Genomic DNA, 15,553 nt, shown 5'->3' with positions numbered 1-15,553 from the left:
ATGAAGCTCACTACTTTATGCGACGTTGACCAGAAACACCACCGCGAGCCGACATGCACCTACGCAGACTCGCCGACGCCGTCCTCTCCTTCCAAGGAACTGCGCGCTCTGTCCCCAGCGACGGAGCACCCCGCCGAGGATAGCGGCGTATCTGTCAGCGGGGGGTTAGGCGGGTTGGCGACGCCCAGCAGCTCACACGCAGCTTCATATTCCGTTCCGTCGCCCGAACCTTCCGACTTGAAACTGACCAAGTCCGGGACCGGCTTTAAAGACTCGACGCACTGGACCTCTGTCCTGAGCGGCGTGACGGAGGCGAAGGCGCGGGATGATTCGGCCGGCGCGATCCAACCCGAGACGACGTTTGATGACGGGCTGCCCTCGCTGGAGCAGAATGTCCTGCTCTTCGAGGGGTGCAAGCACCCTACCGACCAGGAGCTCTTCGCCTCGATGCCGCCGAGGAGAGAAGCCGATGGCTTGGTCGCATTCTACTTCCGAGCTCAGGAGTACCGATGTAAGTGCCTGTGCTTTCCGGGGTGCAGAGCGCGCAGTCATACATCCTCGACGAAGCTCTAACGTTTGACAGCTGTGATACATCCCACTGAGTTCTTGAAGAGGGTGAGGCTCCCCCTCTCCCACACGCCGCTCCATAGAAGACGACTAACCACAAACCGCACTCATCAAGTACAATGCCTTCTGGGAGAATCCCAGCGCTACCTCCGTCACATGGCTCGGCCTCTTGTACAGCATCTTCTGCCTCACGAGCCAGGTTCAGTGTCAGGAGAGCTTGCGCTCGCGAGCACAGAGCAATTCCTCCTCCGCCTGGTCACCGCCAGCCACGTACCAGATCCTGGACTATCGAGAAAAGGTGGTGCAGTGCCTCGTCCGAGGCCAGTTCGCCAAGGGTGGTCCTGACATTATGGAAACCCTGGTCCACTATTGCTTGATCGAGAACTATCTGAACAGGGACTCCAACATTGGGGTGTGGCTCTTGATGGGCAACATTGTCCAAATAGGTGCGTTTCATGTTTGACTCGGCCAGGGTTTTGTAGTCCCTATCATCCCGAATCAAGATTTCTAACGAGAGACCGGGCAGCTATCCGCATGGGCTACCATCGAGATCCGCAGCACTTCAAGTCCCTCTCCCCGTACCAGGGCGAGATGAGACGACGCATGTGGGCCATGATATACTCGCTCGACATAGGCTTCTCAACCCAGATGGGCCTCCCAGGCAACATCAAGCACTCACTCAGCGACACGATGCCACCTCGGAACCTCCAGGACCGAGACTTTGACGCCAGTTCAACCGAGCTGCCACCGGCGAGGCCCATTGATGAACTCACCTCGAGCACCGTAATCCTCGCCAAGCTCCACCTCGCCAGCAACATGGGCGTCGTGTCCGACATGGTCTGCAATCCCTTGCCGCTGTCGTACGAGGACCTGGTCGCGGCGAACACAAGGCTCGATGTGATGCAAGCGACCATGCCCGACCCTTGCAAGTTCCGCCCCTTGTCCGAATCTCTGCTGGACCCCCCGCCCGTCGTATTTCAGGTCAGTGCTGTCACCATTCATTCCCTTTCGCACGAGTGACGTTCCTCGCAGTGTACTAACCACTGCGTCTTTCCACAACAGCGTATAAACTTTTACATGCACTACCAAAGGGCCCGCATCCTCATCAACTGGAAGTTCCTCGGCACCGCCAAGGACACGGCCCAGAGCACCCACTGCTGGAGCATCGTCATGGAGGCGACGCTCGAGATCATGCGGCTGCAGCACCTCATGGCGGAAGAGTCCAACGTCCTGGAAGCGCTGCGCCCCACGGGCATGGTCGACTCGTGCTTCATGAACAACGGCTACTTCCTCGCCGCGAGCATCGCGTGCTTCCTGCTGCAGCATCGCAAGGAGCGCCTGTCCGCCCAGGACCTGTGGGAGGTGCGCGGCCTGCTGGAGAAGAGCCTGGCGATTTGGAGCCGCACGAATGACTTGTCGAGGGAGGCAAGCAGGGTGGTTACGGCGCTGAGGGTCGTGCTGGAGAAGCCGGAGGAGCCTGGTGCGCGGATGGATACCCGAACGGAGCCTCGAGGAGGCGGAGGTGAGAACTCAATGCGTCACTCATGTTGTAAAGATTCGGGTCGAGCTAACCGAGGTCAACATGTCCCAGATTCCTTTGGCAGAAGTCAGGTGTCGGCTTCTAGTTTCGCTTCCTTCTTTGAGGACCTGCCTTTGATGATGACGGATGTTGACACTGCGTCGTTTCCTTCACTGCCCTCGATACCCATGATAGACTACTGGCCGCATGTGGACAAGAACAGTTAGGATCGAGTTAGGTTGCCGCAGCCGTCGGCGCTCGGCTCATGTTAGGTAAGGCAACTCCGGGAGTCTAGGCCGGTCGACTCACACAATCGCAGACACTTCTCTGCGAGGCTTACGTGCATGTCGGGGCCGATTGTCGGTTGAATACGTCAAAGTTGTAAAGGTGTGCCATCTGAGGGCGAGATATATATATATATACCCAATATCACGATCGCCGCGGCGCTGCTTGCAACCGCCTAGTCTAGTCGGTCTTTGCTCGACCGCCTGCCTCTTTCTAATTCGGGAGTCCGCGACCCCCGTGTCGGTTGCTTGTTGGTCAAATCAACAACAGACGTGTCGAGCCGGACGTGAAACGTCTTTCCCCGCCAGTTCACTGTGGTGCCAAGAAGCACAGCCCATGTCCAGATCGGTAACGCCAAGAACTCCCTCCCAATCCAAGCCAAGATCCATTCGCCGAAGGAACGCCTCGGCATCCCCGCATGGTGGGAAGTTCCTCGCGCCCAGTGCGGCGTGTCCTGGTCAACATCGACAGTCTGCCCGGAGTGGATGAGACGAAACGTGAACCAGTCGACGCACATCCAGGTGAGAACGGCCACGACCCATGTCGACGCCATAGCACCCCAGGTGTGGGGGATACCAGTCTTCTCATGAACCCAAGGTAGCGTGGTGAGAGCAAAAGCCAGGTAGGCGCAGCAAAGCAGGGACTCGACACCGGGCTCAACCAGTGTCGCTGCAAGAACGGTAAACTTACGTGCACGTAGCCAGCGCACGCGACGCCCAATGTATGCCATGACCGACATGCCTGCTTGGGGCTGAAGCGCCAGGTCGCCCCACACGAGGCCGTGGTTCCAGTGTCCGGGGATGTCGGATCGCCAAAGCAGGTCGCCTATCAAATGGTCTTCGCATATGTTGTATGAGAAGTGGTCGACGCCCGTGAGTTTGTTCTCACCCTTCTTGAGGATGGGATTTTGCGACTCAGTGGTCACTTGGTCGAGATGCGACTTGCGAAACATGTTGCTCTTCCCTACGATGCAGGGCGCAATGCCAACGGCGTTGATGGCCCCATAGAACTTGACGTGGGTCGTGGCCATGAACATCTCGTCTAGTCTTCCACCCCCGTTACGAGAGATGCGGGTGAGCAGGTCGTCTGCCGCTCCGGCCATCAACTCTGGGCTGGAGGGTCTCTCGGAGGTAGATGACAACAGCGCCTGGCGAGAGGCGGACGTCGGCTCGGTATAGTCGATGGTGTCGACGACAAGGGGCATTTGGTGGACGAACTTGTATGGTGTCGTCCGTGCCTTCTCGGCTCCGAAGCCCATCAACTTGTCTACCATGCGGCCGAGCGCCCCACTGGCCGCCCAGACATTGCAGTCCATGACCCATATGATGTCGCCCTTGGCTTCTCGGTACGCTCGGCTCATGTTGCGAACCTTGGGGTTCGGACCGAGCTTGAGGTGCGCATTCGGCCCATGGAGGGCGGGGTCTTGGGCCTCGACGAGGATCTGGGCGTCGAAGCCAGGGAAGTCGCCGAGCACCTTCTGGAGGACTGGGTAGGAAGGGTCGGACTCATCGTCGACGCAGAGGCGAACAGAGATGCGGTCGCGGGGATAATCTTGTCGGAAGGTCGAGGCGATGCAGTCGTAGAGGTTAGGCTCGAGGCCCTTGACTGGACGGATGATGGTCACGAGGGGAGCATCATGCCCAAACTTTGAGGAGACGGAGGGGGGTGGCCGACGGGAGACATATCGAAAGCTGTATGAAGCATCATCTGTTAGCAACGCTACAGCCGGGGACGCTTCGTCCGAGTTGCACTCACCAGGCTGTGAGACCGATAATCTGGACCAGGAAGACAATGCCCACCCACACCAGACAAATCGTGGCGACGACGTTGACTACGTCTGACATGGCCACAAACCGGTGCGCTCGCCTGCTCAGTGGGCAGGACGTCGAACGTGCCCTCGCGCAAAGGTCAGGTATGCATGAGACAACAGCACAGCGGGCGGGCGAGAGGGGCGTGAGGGCGTGAAGGATGAGATATAAATCGCGAAAATGAAAGCCTCGCGGCCCCGCCGCCGGCTGACCCGGTCAGACGCTCGGTGTTCTCGTTGATGAGGGGCCAGACGATGGCGTGGTGTGACGGGCCGGCGGTGCCCCAATGGCTGGAGAAGGTCAGGACGGCGTGGCGGCCCACGGGCCGGGAGAGTCGGGAGCCCGTCCCGCGAGCAGTGCGTCGCACACGCGATGGAAGCCGCGAAAAATGACGACGGGCAGTGTGGGCTGTGGGCGAGATGTGGAGGCGAGGAGCCGTCGCGACAACGGTTGAGAGGAGTGCTTGGCGGGCGCGTCAACAGACGAACTGCAGGACGGAAAGCTTGAATTTTTTCTGGGCTCGGTTCAGGGTCAGTGGAGGTCATCATGTCAGCAGACGTCAGTGCTGCCGCTGGAGCTGGTGGTGCAAAGCCCAGGCAGGGTTCCACGTCCACGTCCACGTCCCCGTCCACGTCCACGGTTCGCGCGTCGGCCGGTGCAGTACCGTCCCGGCAGGTGTGATGAGCGTGAGTGTGCCGTGCCTTCAGGCTGCGGCTTGTGTGAGCCTGCGGAAGCAAACACTCCGTTGGAGGCTTGCCAGGATGAATGGAATCCGCCCGCGGGGCCTTGCATCCCGTCAGCCACTGTGGCATGCCAGTGCACTGGAATCGGCGGGAGGAGCCAAGTATGGCAGGCGACAGGAGCCGGAAGGGAGTGAGTGACACGGCGCTGGGGTGGGCACTGAGGTGGGCAGGGCTCGTGCCGGGGCCGCTGGAGCGTCGGGGCATTTTGGAGCCTGAGGTGGACGTGCGGGCCGTGCTGCGGGCACAGTCATGTTGGCGCCTTGCGACCCAGGCACCAAATCCAATTCCCCCCCGGCCCACACCCACGGGTGGGGGGGAAAGCTCTCTGTGTTACGTACCCTGTTCGTACTGTGAAAAAAAATTCCCGTGATCTGGAGCTTCCGTCCAAACTCTTGCTCTCCCACATCCCACAGCCAAAGGTGCTCTTGCGCGCCGCATCCTCGCAGCTCTATCCATCGCGGCCGCCGCGGCCCTTTTTTGGACAGACTCGATCGAAGAGGAGCCTGGTTCTGTTCCCTCTCGGATGACCCTTCCAAGACGCGTCTGTCCCCGGGCTCAAGCTGGCTGGTCCATGCCCTAGACAAGTAAGTCAGCGGCGTTGCCTCGAAATTTCCTGCCCGCGTCTCCCTCGGCGAAGTCGCCCCATGACGACCACCGCGACAGATGCGCCAATTTGGCCTACAATTGCTGCCTTCTGTTCCGGTATCGTCCCACGCTGCTACAATGATGACAACCTACCCACTGTGCATAGAGGATCCATTCACTTGGCCTCGGTGATTGCCCTTTGATTATAGACTACAACGGTATCTGATGCAGCTCCCCATTCGTCACTTCTTGCTTGTCTTGTTTCCTCAACCTTTCATGCAAGCTGCACCCTCGATGGAATGATGCTTACAGTCGTCGCTCCAGGTCAAAATGATACCCCAATGAAATGGCTGAAATAGACGCTTCTTCCTCCAAACCCGCCGGCCCAGCCGACGCAGCCCCAGCCACCCCGGGCACCACCGCGCCGTCATCCCAGAAGCGGGGGCCGTCCATCCACCAGATTTACGCCCTGCCAGCTCCGATACGGACGTTTCCCCTTCCCGCGTTCTACCCGAACAACCCACTGTCACTTTTCCACGTCCTCTCGGCATGGTTGAGCCAGACCTTTTCGCCGCCACCTGCGGAACCCGCAGTTGTCCACCAGGGCACCTGGTCCGACGTCACCACATCCGTCCACGTCACCGATGAAAAGTCGATGAGGGCCTTGTGGGAGCAAGGCTTCTACGGCAAGGGCAGCCTCAGTCGCAGCGAACCCAACTGGCTCAAGCGAGAAGAGGTTCGGAGGGGTCTCCAAGAGGCTCATGTCAGCGAACTCTTGACGGTCCAGCGCCGACAAGAACGTGCTCAGGCCAAGTGGGAGCGAGCAAGACTGGAGCAAGAAGCCATTCGGAGTACCAAGCTGGAAGAGGCACGTCTGGCCGCGGTCCGCAACCAGGCAGCCTTGGCCAACCTGCTCCCGCCCCGACCCGTCGCGGTGGCACCCGTCGGGCCAATGGAGCTTCTCCTGCTTCCAAACTCAGCAGCGGACCTGATGGCCACGCAATGCTCCCAACGGACCCGCGAGGATCCTTCAACGACCCATGGAACACCAGACGCACACGCCACCAGTGGACCTGTAGGCTGCCTTGGCGCGGCACCCGACATTGGACGCGTCGACGGTGGTGATGCACCGCATCCGAGACAGGAGGATGATGCAGACATGACCGATAAGGTCGCCGGTGGTACACTGGAGAGTGCACGATCAGACGATGCCGACACGCCGCGCACACCGTCCAAGTCGACCACCTCGTCAGACTCTTGCGGTGACAGCGTCGAATCCAAATCGCTGAAGCGTCAGAAGAGCGTCCGATTTTCTCCAAAGGTGGAATCAACAACCTTCCAGTTGTTTGATCCGCCAAGTCCGAATCACTCGTCGGCTGGGAAGGGCGACAACCCACTGGCAAACGGTGACGGCAAGCTTAAGACGCGAGATATCCCTACCATACCTCTGGTGGATGTGGGCGCAATTTCCAAGGGCAACACGCAGCCGATCGTGAACAAAGAGCATCTCCAGCTGACGCCTGAAGAGGCGTTCTTCTTGACATTTGGACTCGGGGCGCTAAGCGTCCTTGACGGAGCTTCTGGCCAGCCCATGTCTACTAAGGAGCTGTTCACGCTCTTCCGGCAGCACTCATACTTTCCACCTCGGATCGGGCCCGAAGAACCCGAGCTCGAGCCTGACGATGGGTTTCTCGTGCACTACGCTGTATATCACCATTTTCGATCCTTGGGATGGGTGCCACGTGCGGGCATCAAATTTGGCGTTGACTGGCTGTTGTACACGCGCGGGCCTGTGTTTGATCACGCCGAGTTCGGCTTGATGGTGGTGCCGTCATACTCGGATCCGTGGTGGAAGGAATCAGGGAAGAAGGCACCCCACCGGACGTGGGCATGGATGCACAGCATCGTGCGAGTACTATCGCACGTCACAAAAAGCCTGGTCCTAGTGTACGTCGACGTTCCTCCCCCTCCAAAGTTTGAGGAAGCTCTGGACAAGGGAATCGCGGAGGCACTCAGTCTGTACAAGGTCAGGGAGGTCATGGTCAAACGCTGGTCCAGCAACCGAAACAGGTGATGGTCGCGAAGGGTTGTACCGAGGTAGCCCAGGCATATGACAATGTAACAACAAGGAATACGCTGGCGACTTGTCAGGCCGAGGCGTTTTCTTCAAACTATTCTTGATTACGATGGCGTCAAGCTATGCCGTTCATCCAATCTTTCCGAAAGCCCCGACCCTTTCGAAATGGGCCTGGGATCCAGACATCATGGCCGGCTGATTCTTGCATGTCGGACGGAGCCCATCGCCTCAGCGTCTTCAAACTGATCCAGTCACGGAAGTCATGCATCTCCTCGTCAAGTTCCAGGCCCCTTTGCAGTACCCGACCCCATCTGTACGTGATTCTCCGCCAGGACCTCTCAAGCCGCTCCGTCGCCTGCGGGACAAACGCAGCATCAAACGCCCAGCCGGCATAGTACTTGACCCTCTTGAAGCTGTGCTCTGCGAGGACCCGCCGCCTCTCGTTGGTAGCCTCCAAGCTCTGTATCTGCACGGTGCCGGGCCAATCCGGCTGATCGGCGCCGTCGCCAAACGAGAGCTCCATGAAGAGCATCACCACGGAGTAGCGTCCGTACGCCTTGACCGCGATCTCGAGGTGGCGCCACAACCGGGCGTAGGCTGTGGCGTTGACGATGTGCGGGATCGTGATGGCGGACGGGTCGCGGCCGCGCGAGCGCAGGCATTCGTCGGCGCTGGTGATGGGCGAGCCGGCTTCGATCTCGTACCAGCGCCAGAAGCACCATGCTAGGCTTCCGATGCAGTCTTCGCGGATGCGTGCCTGCACGGGGGTTTCGGTCTTGTTGGCGATGGAGAAGACGCATGGTTCGGTGGAGGGCTCGAGGAAGGGCTGGGGGGGAGGGCTTGGGCTGTCGTCTTGTGAGGGGGCTGCGAGCGCTAGACTTGCGATTGTGACGAGTATAACGATGGCCTTCATGGTGGCGATGCGATACATAATTGGTATCTTGGGAAAAGACTATTAATAGTGTGCTGACTGGCTGCGTCTCAGGGTGCATGGCCATTCGCGTTCTTATACGGTTCCATGTCCAGTGAGGACGGCGCGGCGCATTGGCACCGGGCAGAGTAGCGAGTTGTCAACGTGCGATATAGATGTAGCCACTCGCCTACTTATATCTGGTTGCAAATACGACGCTATACAGTCTGCGGTAATGGTAAGTACATACATCATTGCTGTGTGTCCTATCCGGACGGCGGATACACAGCCTGCCCCCATCTTTCAGGCTCGGTATCACGTGGGACTGGGCACGAGAAGGGTGTATCTGGACGTTAAACGCAGTCAGGGTAGAACTGTCTTTTTAGAGTGAGGTGCAACAGCGTGCAGACCCAGATGGCGTGGTCTTGCCGGCTCTTATATCGCCTTTTATATCGCGTCTATTACAGAAATGGGAGCATCGTCTCTATAAACTACAAAGATAGTTGTGGTATAGCATAAGCGTTACCATCCATCGCCCGTCTTGCGCGCAGGGTTACATACGAAACACCGAGCGCGGCGCAACGATGGAAATGGGCCGTGGAGGTCTGCATACTAAAGCAAACCGACTCGTTGAACCTCACTGCTCGTTTAGTGGCAGGCGGCAGACGGCGGGTCGTTTACTGTGGCAACGTATAGTTCGGAGATTTGTAGAACTCCGAAAAGTTCAGGTCTACGTCCGACGCAAACAGGGGCATCAACTGCTGGCGCAGGTCGTGATGGAATTTTTGGTGGAGGGCGAGCACCAGACGTTCCGCCTCGGGGAAATCGCTCCCGAAAGCCAGCCGGGCAGATGCCTTTGCGAGCTTCAGCTCGAGTTGGATCCGGCGTATGCGCCGCTTTGCCGTGGCGTTGAGAGTCGCCACGAGGTGCCGGATCATGACCGTCATCTCGGGCGTCGCGTCCTCCATGTCGCGATCTGGGTTGGTCGAGTCCAGGAACTTGCCAGAGTACCTTTGCAGGCGCAGGATCAAGCGGGCCCGAAGCTCAATGGTCGCGATGGTCTCCAGCGAGCTACTCATTTCGTCCAGGGCCGTCTCGTTTCGCGGCTCAGGGTGGCTGATGGCGAAAATGTCCATGGCCTCGCTGGGGTTGAAACACGGCGACCGCAGCACCTCCTGTACGAAGCCGACGCTTCCCAGGTAGGCATGCATGACTGCGTGCCACGCGCTCTCTGCAAAGGGCGGCGCAAACGCTTGCCAGGCGAGGTCTCTGATGGAGACGACCAGTCGCGTTTCCTTGAAGCCGGCCATGCTTGCAACAGACAACCCCCGAACGAGTGCAGGGACCGTGGGATCCGGATCGTCCGGGATGGGATGCAGGTCGTTGACGTAGGACAGACGCGAGATCAACCTGGTACGATCGATCTGCCTGCTCAGGACCCGGAGCTTATTGTCGACCTCGTCTCTCGCCGTCCCGTTGATCAGGCTGTCGAGCGGCAGCTTGATGCGGCTCCTGTCGAACCCGCGTTTGACGGCGCAGGCGAACTCTGCCTCCTCCGGGCTCTGCTTCCCGCGCTGGCGCGCTCCGCCCGTGAAGCACCACACCAGGGTCCCGACGCACTTCTCGTCCCTGCTTGGGCGCCCGTACTTCCACGAGTACTGGCATTCCATGGTCCCGTTGTATATGGTGGGGGGCTCAAGAAGAGGTCCTGCGGAGGCAAGCCCGGAAAGGCAGGCGACTGTGATGGCGGCCTTCATGACGGCAACGAATACGCACTTCATGATGGGATCACTGTGGTCGGGTTTCGAAACTGACTGCTTGGCTGGCGTTTCCAGTGAGGCAGAGAGCGCATCGTCGTCTTTATATAGTCCAGCTAGAAGTGGTCACTTCGACCACCTCGCTTCGATGCGCTGGGAGGAAGGCCCGTGGTCGGTGCTCATGCTTCCGTCTAGGCATAGAAGTCATGTTGACAGTCCGTCTCGGCGCATAAAGCTCATGCATACTGTATGGGGTTGAAGGATCCGACCAAGATGCCAAGGGAGCAATAATGGAGGTGACATGCATGCCGTGCTCTCCACGAGAACACTCATTGTCACAATCCTTCCAAAACGCATTTAGGAAGACACACCACGTGTCCATCGTCGGGCAGATATCCATTGTGGGACTTTTCGCCGATGGTCTCTCACTTATGGATTGTTCCTTCGCAAGTCAAATAGTCGCCAATCCGTGTCGATGAGCGGCCGTTGATGGGTGGCGCCAAAAAGGACGTTCCCATCACAAGATCCGGGGGTCCTATAGCAGAGGCCCGCGCTTCAACACCTTGGAATGCTTCCTACAACCAAAGGGCTCCCATGGCCAGATCTCCATTTCACGCCTGATGCGGCAAAAATTTGGCCGCAAGATGCCTGCGATCGGTCTACCTCGCACGCCAAGTGAACCTGTGCCCGCGGCCAGCATGGCATTTTGCCATTTGACAATCTTGCTGCGACGATGAACCTTTACCAAACACTCGCCTCAATGTCAGGCCATCGCGCCCCAAGAGTCGGATGCAGCAGAACACGGGCGCCTTTTCAGGAAGGAACCAGAGCTCCCGGCACTGTGTGATGCGTGAGGATCGCCATGGTCTCGTGATGGCCTGGTATCCTTTTTGCCGTCATCGTGCTTGGCCGGCCGAGTCACCGCGCATTGGATACCGGAGCTGCCTCCGGCATTGCTCGAGAAACATCGAAGACTTGACTACAGGGCACGTTGTGCTCGAGAACACAGTCAGACTGCTTACATGCGCGCGCGAGCCTGACCGCCGATTGCCGCCGATTGAGCATGATGTGCATCAAGGATGGAGTTTCTCAGATTGAGCCCTGGGCCGCCTGCGGGGTCAAACGCAGGGTGCCAGAGACAGCGTGAAAAGCCGCCGCAGCCGCCGCAGGCGAGGGAAATGTGATTGATGGGTAATACAACGACACGGCCCTGGGCTGGACGCGAGCATTTGTGGGAGGGAGGGTCACTGTCATTCGTGGGGACTATTCCAAGACGAAGATTGGTGTTGAAGAGCAGAGCACCTCCTCTAGGTAGACTTGAGCACCCACCCCGCTAGCCGACCTGGTTGGTATAGGCGGGGTAGCTTCTCTGCTCTTGCCAATGCCAAAGATCCAACATTTGGTGGTGAGCTACTACGTGGTGTTTCCAAACGAATCGGCTGCAATTCCATGAGGCACTTAATGGCGTTTCGGAAACCGGACAAACCCGAGCGCAAATGTATGTCTGCTGATGTTGCTGCACGAGTTGCATGGATTAGACAGTAGCTGGATGGATGGATGGCTCGTCACAAGCTCGTCGCGTCGCATCCCGGGCAGGCGGAAGCGCGAGGGACGGCGGCCAACGCGGGGCAGCGGCGGCACCGGCCGAGGTCCCGACAGCTTGCCAGCCGAAAAAGTCGGCCCACGACGCCCGCCAGCATTTCCCGACGTCGCCCACCAGCACCAGCACCACCACACGCGCGCTGTCCACGTCCGTCGCCATGATATGATATAGCCACGCACCACCGTTCCGATATCCTCTCCCCGTCTCTCTCCCTTTTCTCTTTCTGGTGCACGGGGCATGAGAAGCTTCTAAACTCGCCGCGCCCTTCCACCCCGTCGACTCCCAAACATGATCTCGCCGTCCCGAATCGCCGCCGCGCCGCGGCTCCTCGCCCGAGCCGTTTCCGCCAAAGCCGCTCCCTCCCACGCGGCTGCGACAGCCTCCTCCTCCCCTCTCCTCTGCCAACGGGCCGCCCTCCACACGCAGCGCGGAGGCGGCTCCGCGGCCAAGGCAAACAACAACAACCCTCGCCCCGGGCGGGTGCTGGAGCGCTCGACGACCACGTCGGCGGAGCGCTACTGGCCCAAGTACGAGATCCCCGAGGGCGCGTCGCGGCTCGTCTACGACCTCAAGAGCTCGCCCGGCGGGCCCATCACCGTCGCCTGGACGCGCGACTTTCTCTTCGTCCAGGACAGCCCCGAGCGCGGCCGCCGCGCCCTCAAGCCCGCCACCCTGCGCGACAGCTGCGCGTGCCCCAAGTGCCGCGACCCGGCGTCGGGCCAAAAGTCGTTTGCCTCGATCGAGATCCCCGTCGACATTGGCATCGCCGACGTGCGCGCCGTGGACGCCGGCCTGGCCATCACCTTTGAGAACGACATGGAGCGCTACACGCGCGATGGCGGGCACGAAATGGTCCTGCCCTGGGCGTCGGTCGAGATGGCCCTCAAGCGCCGCTCCGCCAAGGACCTGCCGCTGCCGCGCAAGCGCTCCGTCCTGCGCCGCACGGGCGTGCAGTACTGGGACGCGGCGACGCTGGACCGCCACGTGCGCACCATCGACTACGACGAGTACATGAAGGGCGGCGAGGCCTTCTGGGACGCCGTCATCGACATCTGCCGCCTGGGCATCGTGTACCTCAAGAACGTGCCGCGCGACGAGGACGCCGTCGTGCGCATCACGACGCGCATCGCCAACATCCGCGAGACCTTCTACGGCCGCACCTTTGACGTGCGCGCCAAGCCCAACGCCGAGAACGTCGCCTACACGAGCGGATACCTCGGCCTGCACCAGGACCTCATGTACCTGGACCCGCCGCCCATGATCCAGGTGCTGCACTGCATGGACAACTCGTGCGCGGGGGGCGAGAGCCTCTTCAGCGACGGCGAGCGCGTCGGCCGCCTGCTCTGGCCGTTTGTCAACGCGAGCACGCGCATGGCGCCCCTCGCGGACCACCACATCCCCTACCAGTACGACAAGAACGGCTACCACTACTTCGCGTCGCGGTACGTCATCGACCACACCGAGGGGGGCGGCTTCGCGGGCGTGCACTGGAGCCCGCCGTTCCAGGGCAAGTACCTGAGCGCGGCCAAGGACCTACGCCCGTGGATCGAGCCGGCGCGCATCTTCGAGGGGCTCATCAACGATGAGAGTGCTGTGCACAGCCGCAAGATGGAGGCGGGCGAGTGCGTGCTGTTCGACAACTTGCGCACCATGCATGGGCGCACGGCGTTTGACGTCGGCTCCGGCGGCTCGCGCTGGCGCGGGGCGCGTACATCGCCGCCGAGGACTTCCTCAGCAGGGCGTCGTATATCCCCGCGGGGCAGGCTGAGGCGTATCGCGGCCCGGAGGAGTGGACGCCTGAGGGGGCGCAGCAGGAGCTGCGGCAGACGGCGTGGCACCAGGAGGTGCTGGACAAGGTCAGGAGGCTGGACCCCAGCGTTGCGGAATAGAGAGAACAACGCCATGATCGTGGAGAAGGGGTAGAGTTGGATAGAGAGCGCTGCATCATCGGCATAGCTGGCATTTGCGATGGCATGGCATGCAACTCATGATTGCTCAATTTTAAACGCCTTCAAGGCCACATTAGACTGGACGTCACATTAGACTGGCTACCAAAGTGGCGGATATCGTCCTCATCTTCCATCATCCCTATCATGCGAGCCCACCACCAGCAAAGCACGACCTTGGTTGCTTTCATGCCCCCCAAGCTCCCCCCACCAAAATCCACCTGCATTGCTTCCCCCCAAAATCACGACCACTTCTTGGCCTCGACGCCCTCAGGCGGCACCGTCTCCACCGTGCGTGACTTGACGTCGTTCCAGTCCGTGCTGAGCGACGTGCCACTGCTCTCCGTGAAGCTCTTCATCATGGCGCGCTGCTGCTCGGGCGTGGCGTTCTTGTAAAGATTCTTGAAAAAGCCGTTGACATCGCCCGCATCGTCGTCGCCGCCCTCTTCCTCGCCGATCTTGTCCCAGTTCTTCGGTCCGGAGCGGGAAGACGTGGGGTACGCCGGGCCTGCTGTCGTCGTCGCCGCCGTCGTCGTGGCGGACGCTGTCTTGGGCTCTGCTGTGGGCTGGGAAGCCGGGGCAGTCGGTGCTGCGGCCTCCTTCTTAGCGTCGCTGCTGGGCGTCTGAGTCTCAGAGCTGCGAGGCTGTGTTAGCTAGGCGGATACATCAACGCTCGGCCGGCCTTGCAGGTTATACTGACATCTGAGGAGCGGCTCCTGCCCCCATGCCCGCCTCGTCCTGGAGTTTCGCCCATGTGCCTGGCCACCTCTTCGCCAGCGTGAGCTCCACCTTGTTCGCCGTCACGGTGTACTTGGACGCCGCGGCATCGATTTCACCCCAAAGCTCCAGGATAAAGTCCTTTGCCTCTCCGTTAGGGTACACGACCGGGTTCAGGCGGACTGCAAACGGCGTAAACTCCACCTGGAGTTTCTCCTTGTTGTTGCCCTTGGAGAATATCGACACGTAAATGGTTTTAGCGTTTTGGAAATCTTGCAACCGTGGGGGCGTGTCGCTGGGAACGACGGGTTTGGGTGCGGGCTGGGCGGCTGCCAGCTCATCCGCCTCAGTAGCCAGAGCGGCAAGCTTCTTCTGCTCCGGCACCAGGCCAATCGTCACCTTCCTCGCAGGGTCGTCCTCGGGCAGGTTGCCCATGGTGCGCAGAATCTGCATGCGCAGGGTGCTCGCAAGCCGCCACTCCGACGTCTGAGATCGCGCCGTCACGGCTCCAGTAGCGAGGGACATGCCACTAGCCTTGTCCCCGACGTTGAAGTCATCCGTCTTGGCCTCATTCATGGCGTCCTCGAGCGTCGGCTTCCAGCGGCCCTGGTCGTCCACGAGCGCGAGCTTCGGATCCTCCTTCTCTTTAGCAGGGGACCCCTTGACGAGACGCATGGCGTAGACGCAGCAGCAGTCCGCGTTGGCGAGCTGGCCGAGGCGGTAGTAGGCGATGGCTCGGCGGTAGTGTGCCTCCACCAAAAGAGGACGCTTGTTGCGCTCGTAGGCCGCGTGCCAGGCGAGGTTGGCGTCGTCGAGGGCCTCGTTGAAGCGGTTGAGCCCTATGAGGGCCTTGGAGCGGCCGACGAGCCATGCCGGGTTGGGAGCCGCGCTGGGAGAGGCCTGCAGCGCCTTGGAGAGCTTGGTGACGGCGTCGTCCCACTGCTTGGCCTCGACGGTAGCGAGGCCCTCGTTGGCGAGGGTGATGTAGGACATTGCGTTTGGGAAATTTGACGGCGACGCAAGAGGTCAAGATCAA

General features: G+C 60.3%; 7 protein-coding genes across 7 annotated transcripts; 3 read left to right on the top strand and 4 right to left on the bottom strand.

Annotated features, from left to right (window-relative positions):
* PLICBS_009735 (uncharacterized protein) lies at positions 1-2,313 on the top strand (the record flags this gene model as incomplete). Its single annotated transcript, XM_018325353.2, has 6 exons — positions 1-511; positions 584-615; positions 683-1,013; positions 1,094-1,548; positions 1,630-2,089; positions 2,159-2,313. 6 exons carry the CDS (start codon positions 1-3, stop codon positions 2,311-2,313), a joined length of 1,944 nt encoding a protein of 647 aa, XP_018176747.2.
* A 233-nt stretch (positions 2,314-2,546) lies between these two features.
* On the bottom strand, positions 2,547-4,215 carry PLICBS_009734 (uncharacterized protein; the record flags this gene model as incomplete). The annotated part of the gene is made up of 2 exons (XM_018325352.2): positions 2,547-4,062; positions 4,127-4,215. 2 exons carry the CDS (start codon positions 4,213-4,215, stop codon positions 2,547-2,549), a joined length of 1,605 nt encoding a protein of 534 aa, XP_018176746.2.
* A 1,638-nt stretch (positions 4,216-5,853) lies between these two features.
* On the top strand, positions 5,854-7,581 carry PLICBS_009733 (uncharacterized protein; the record flags this gene model as incomplete). The annotated part of the gene is made up of 1 exon (XM_018325351.2): positions 5,854-7,581. The coding sequence occupies one exon, from the start codon at positions 5,854-5,856 to the stop codon at positions 7,579-7,581; it is 1,728 nt and encodes a 575-aa protein (XP_018176745.2).
* Positions 7,582-7,699: 118 nt separating this feature from the next.
* On the bottom strand, positions 7,700-8,497 carry PLICBS_009732 (uncharacterized protein; the record flags this gene model as incomplete). The annotated part of the gene is made up of 1 exon (XM_018325350.2): positions 7,700-8,497. One exon carries the CDS (start codon positions 8,495-8,497, stop codon positions 7,700-7,702), a length of 798 nt encoding a protein of 265 aa, XP_018176744.2.
* Positions 8,498-9,171: 674 nt separating this feature from the next.
* Positions 9,172-10,275, bottom strand: PLICBS_009731 (uncharacterized protein; the record flags this gene model as incomplete). The annotated part of the gene is made up of 1 exon (XM_018325349.2): positions 9,172-10,275. The coding sequence occupies one exon, from the start codon at positions 10,273-10,275 to the stop codon at positions 9,172-9,174; it is 1,104 nt and encodes a 367-aa protein (XP_018176743.2).
* A 1,867-nt stretch (positions 10,276-12,142) lies between these two features.
* Positions 12,143-13,743, top strand: PLICBS_009730 (uncharacterized protein; the record flags this gene model as incomplete). The annotated part of the gene is made up of 2 exons (XM_065601710.1): positions 12,143-13,528; positions 13,579-13,743. The coding sequence occupies 2 exons, from the start codon at positions 12,143-12,145 to the stop codon at positions 13,741-13,743; spliced, it is 1,551 nt and encodes a 516-aa protein (XP_065457782.1).
* Positions 13,744-14,042: 299 nt separating this feature from the next.
* On the bottom strand, positions 14,043-15,510 carry PLICBS_009729 (uncharacterized protein; the record flags this gene model as incomplete). Its single annotated transcript, XM_018325347.2, has 2 exons — positions 14,043-14,436; positions 14,501-15,510. 2 exons carry the CDS (start codon positions 15,508-15,510, stop codon positions 14,043-14,045), a joined length of 1,404 nt encoding a protein of 467 aa, XP_018176741.2.
* Between the last annotated feature and the right edge of the window lie 43 nt (positions 15,511-15,553).

This window comes from Purpureocillium lilacinum, assembly GCF_023168085.1.
Source record: "Purpureocillium lilacinum CBS 284.36 DNA, scaffold_7, whole genome shotgun sequence".
Taxonomy (NCBI): domain Eukaryota; kingdom Fungi; phylum Ascomycota; class Sordariomycetes; order Hypocreales; family Ophiocordycipitaceae; genus Purpureocillium; species Purpureocillium lilacinum.
The sequence above is the reverse complement of the archived record's forward strand: the minus strand, read 5'-3'. Positions and strand labels throughout refer to the sequence as shown.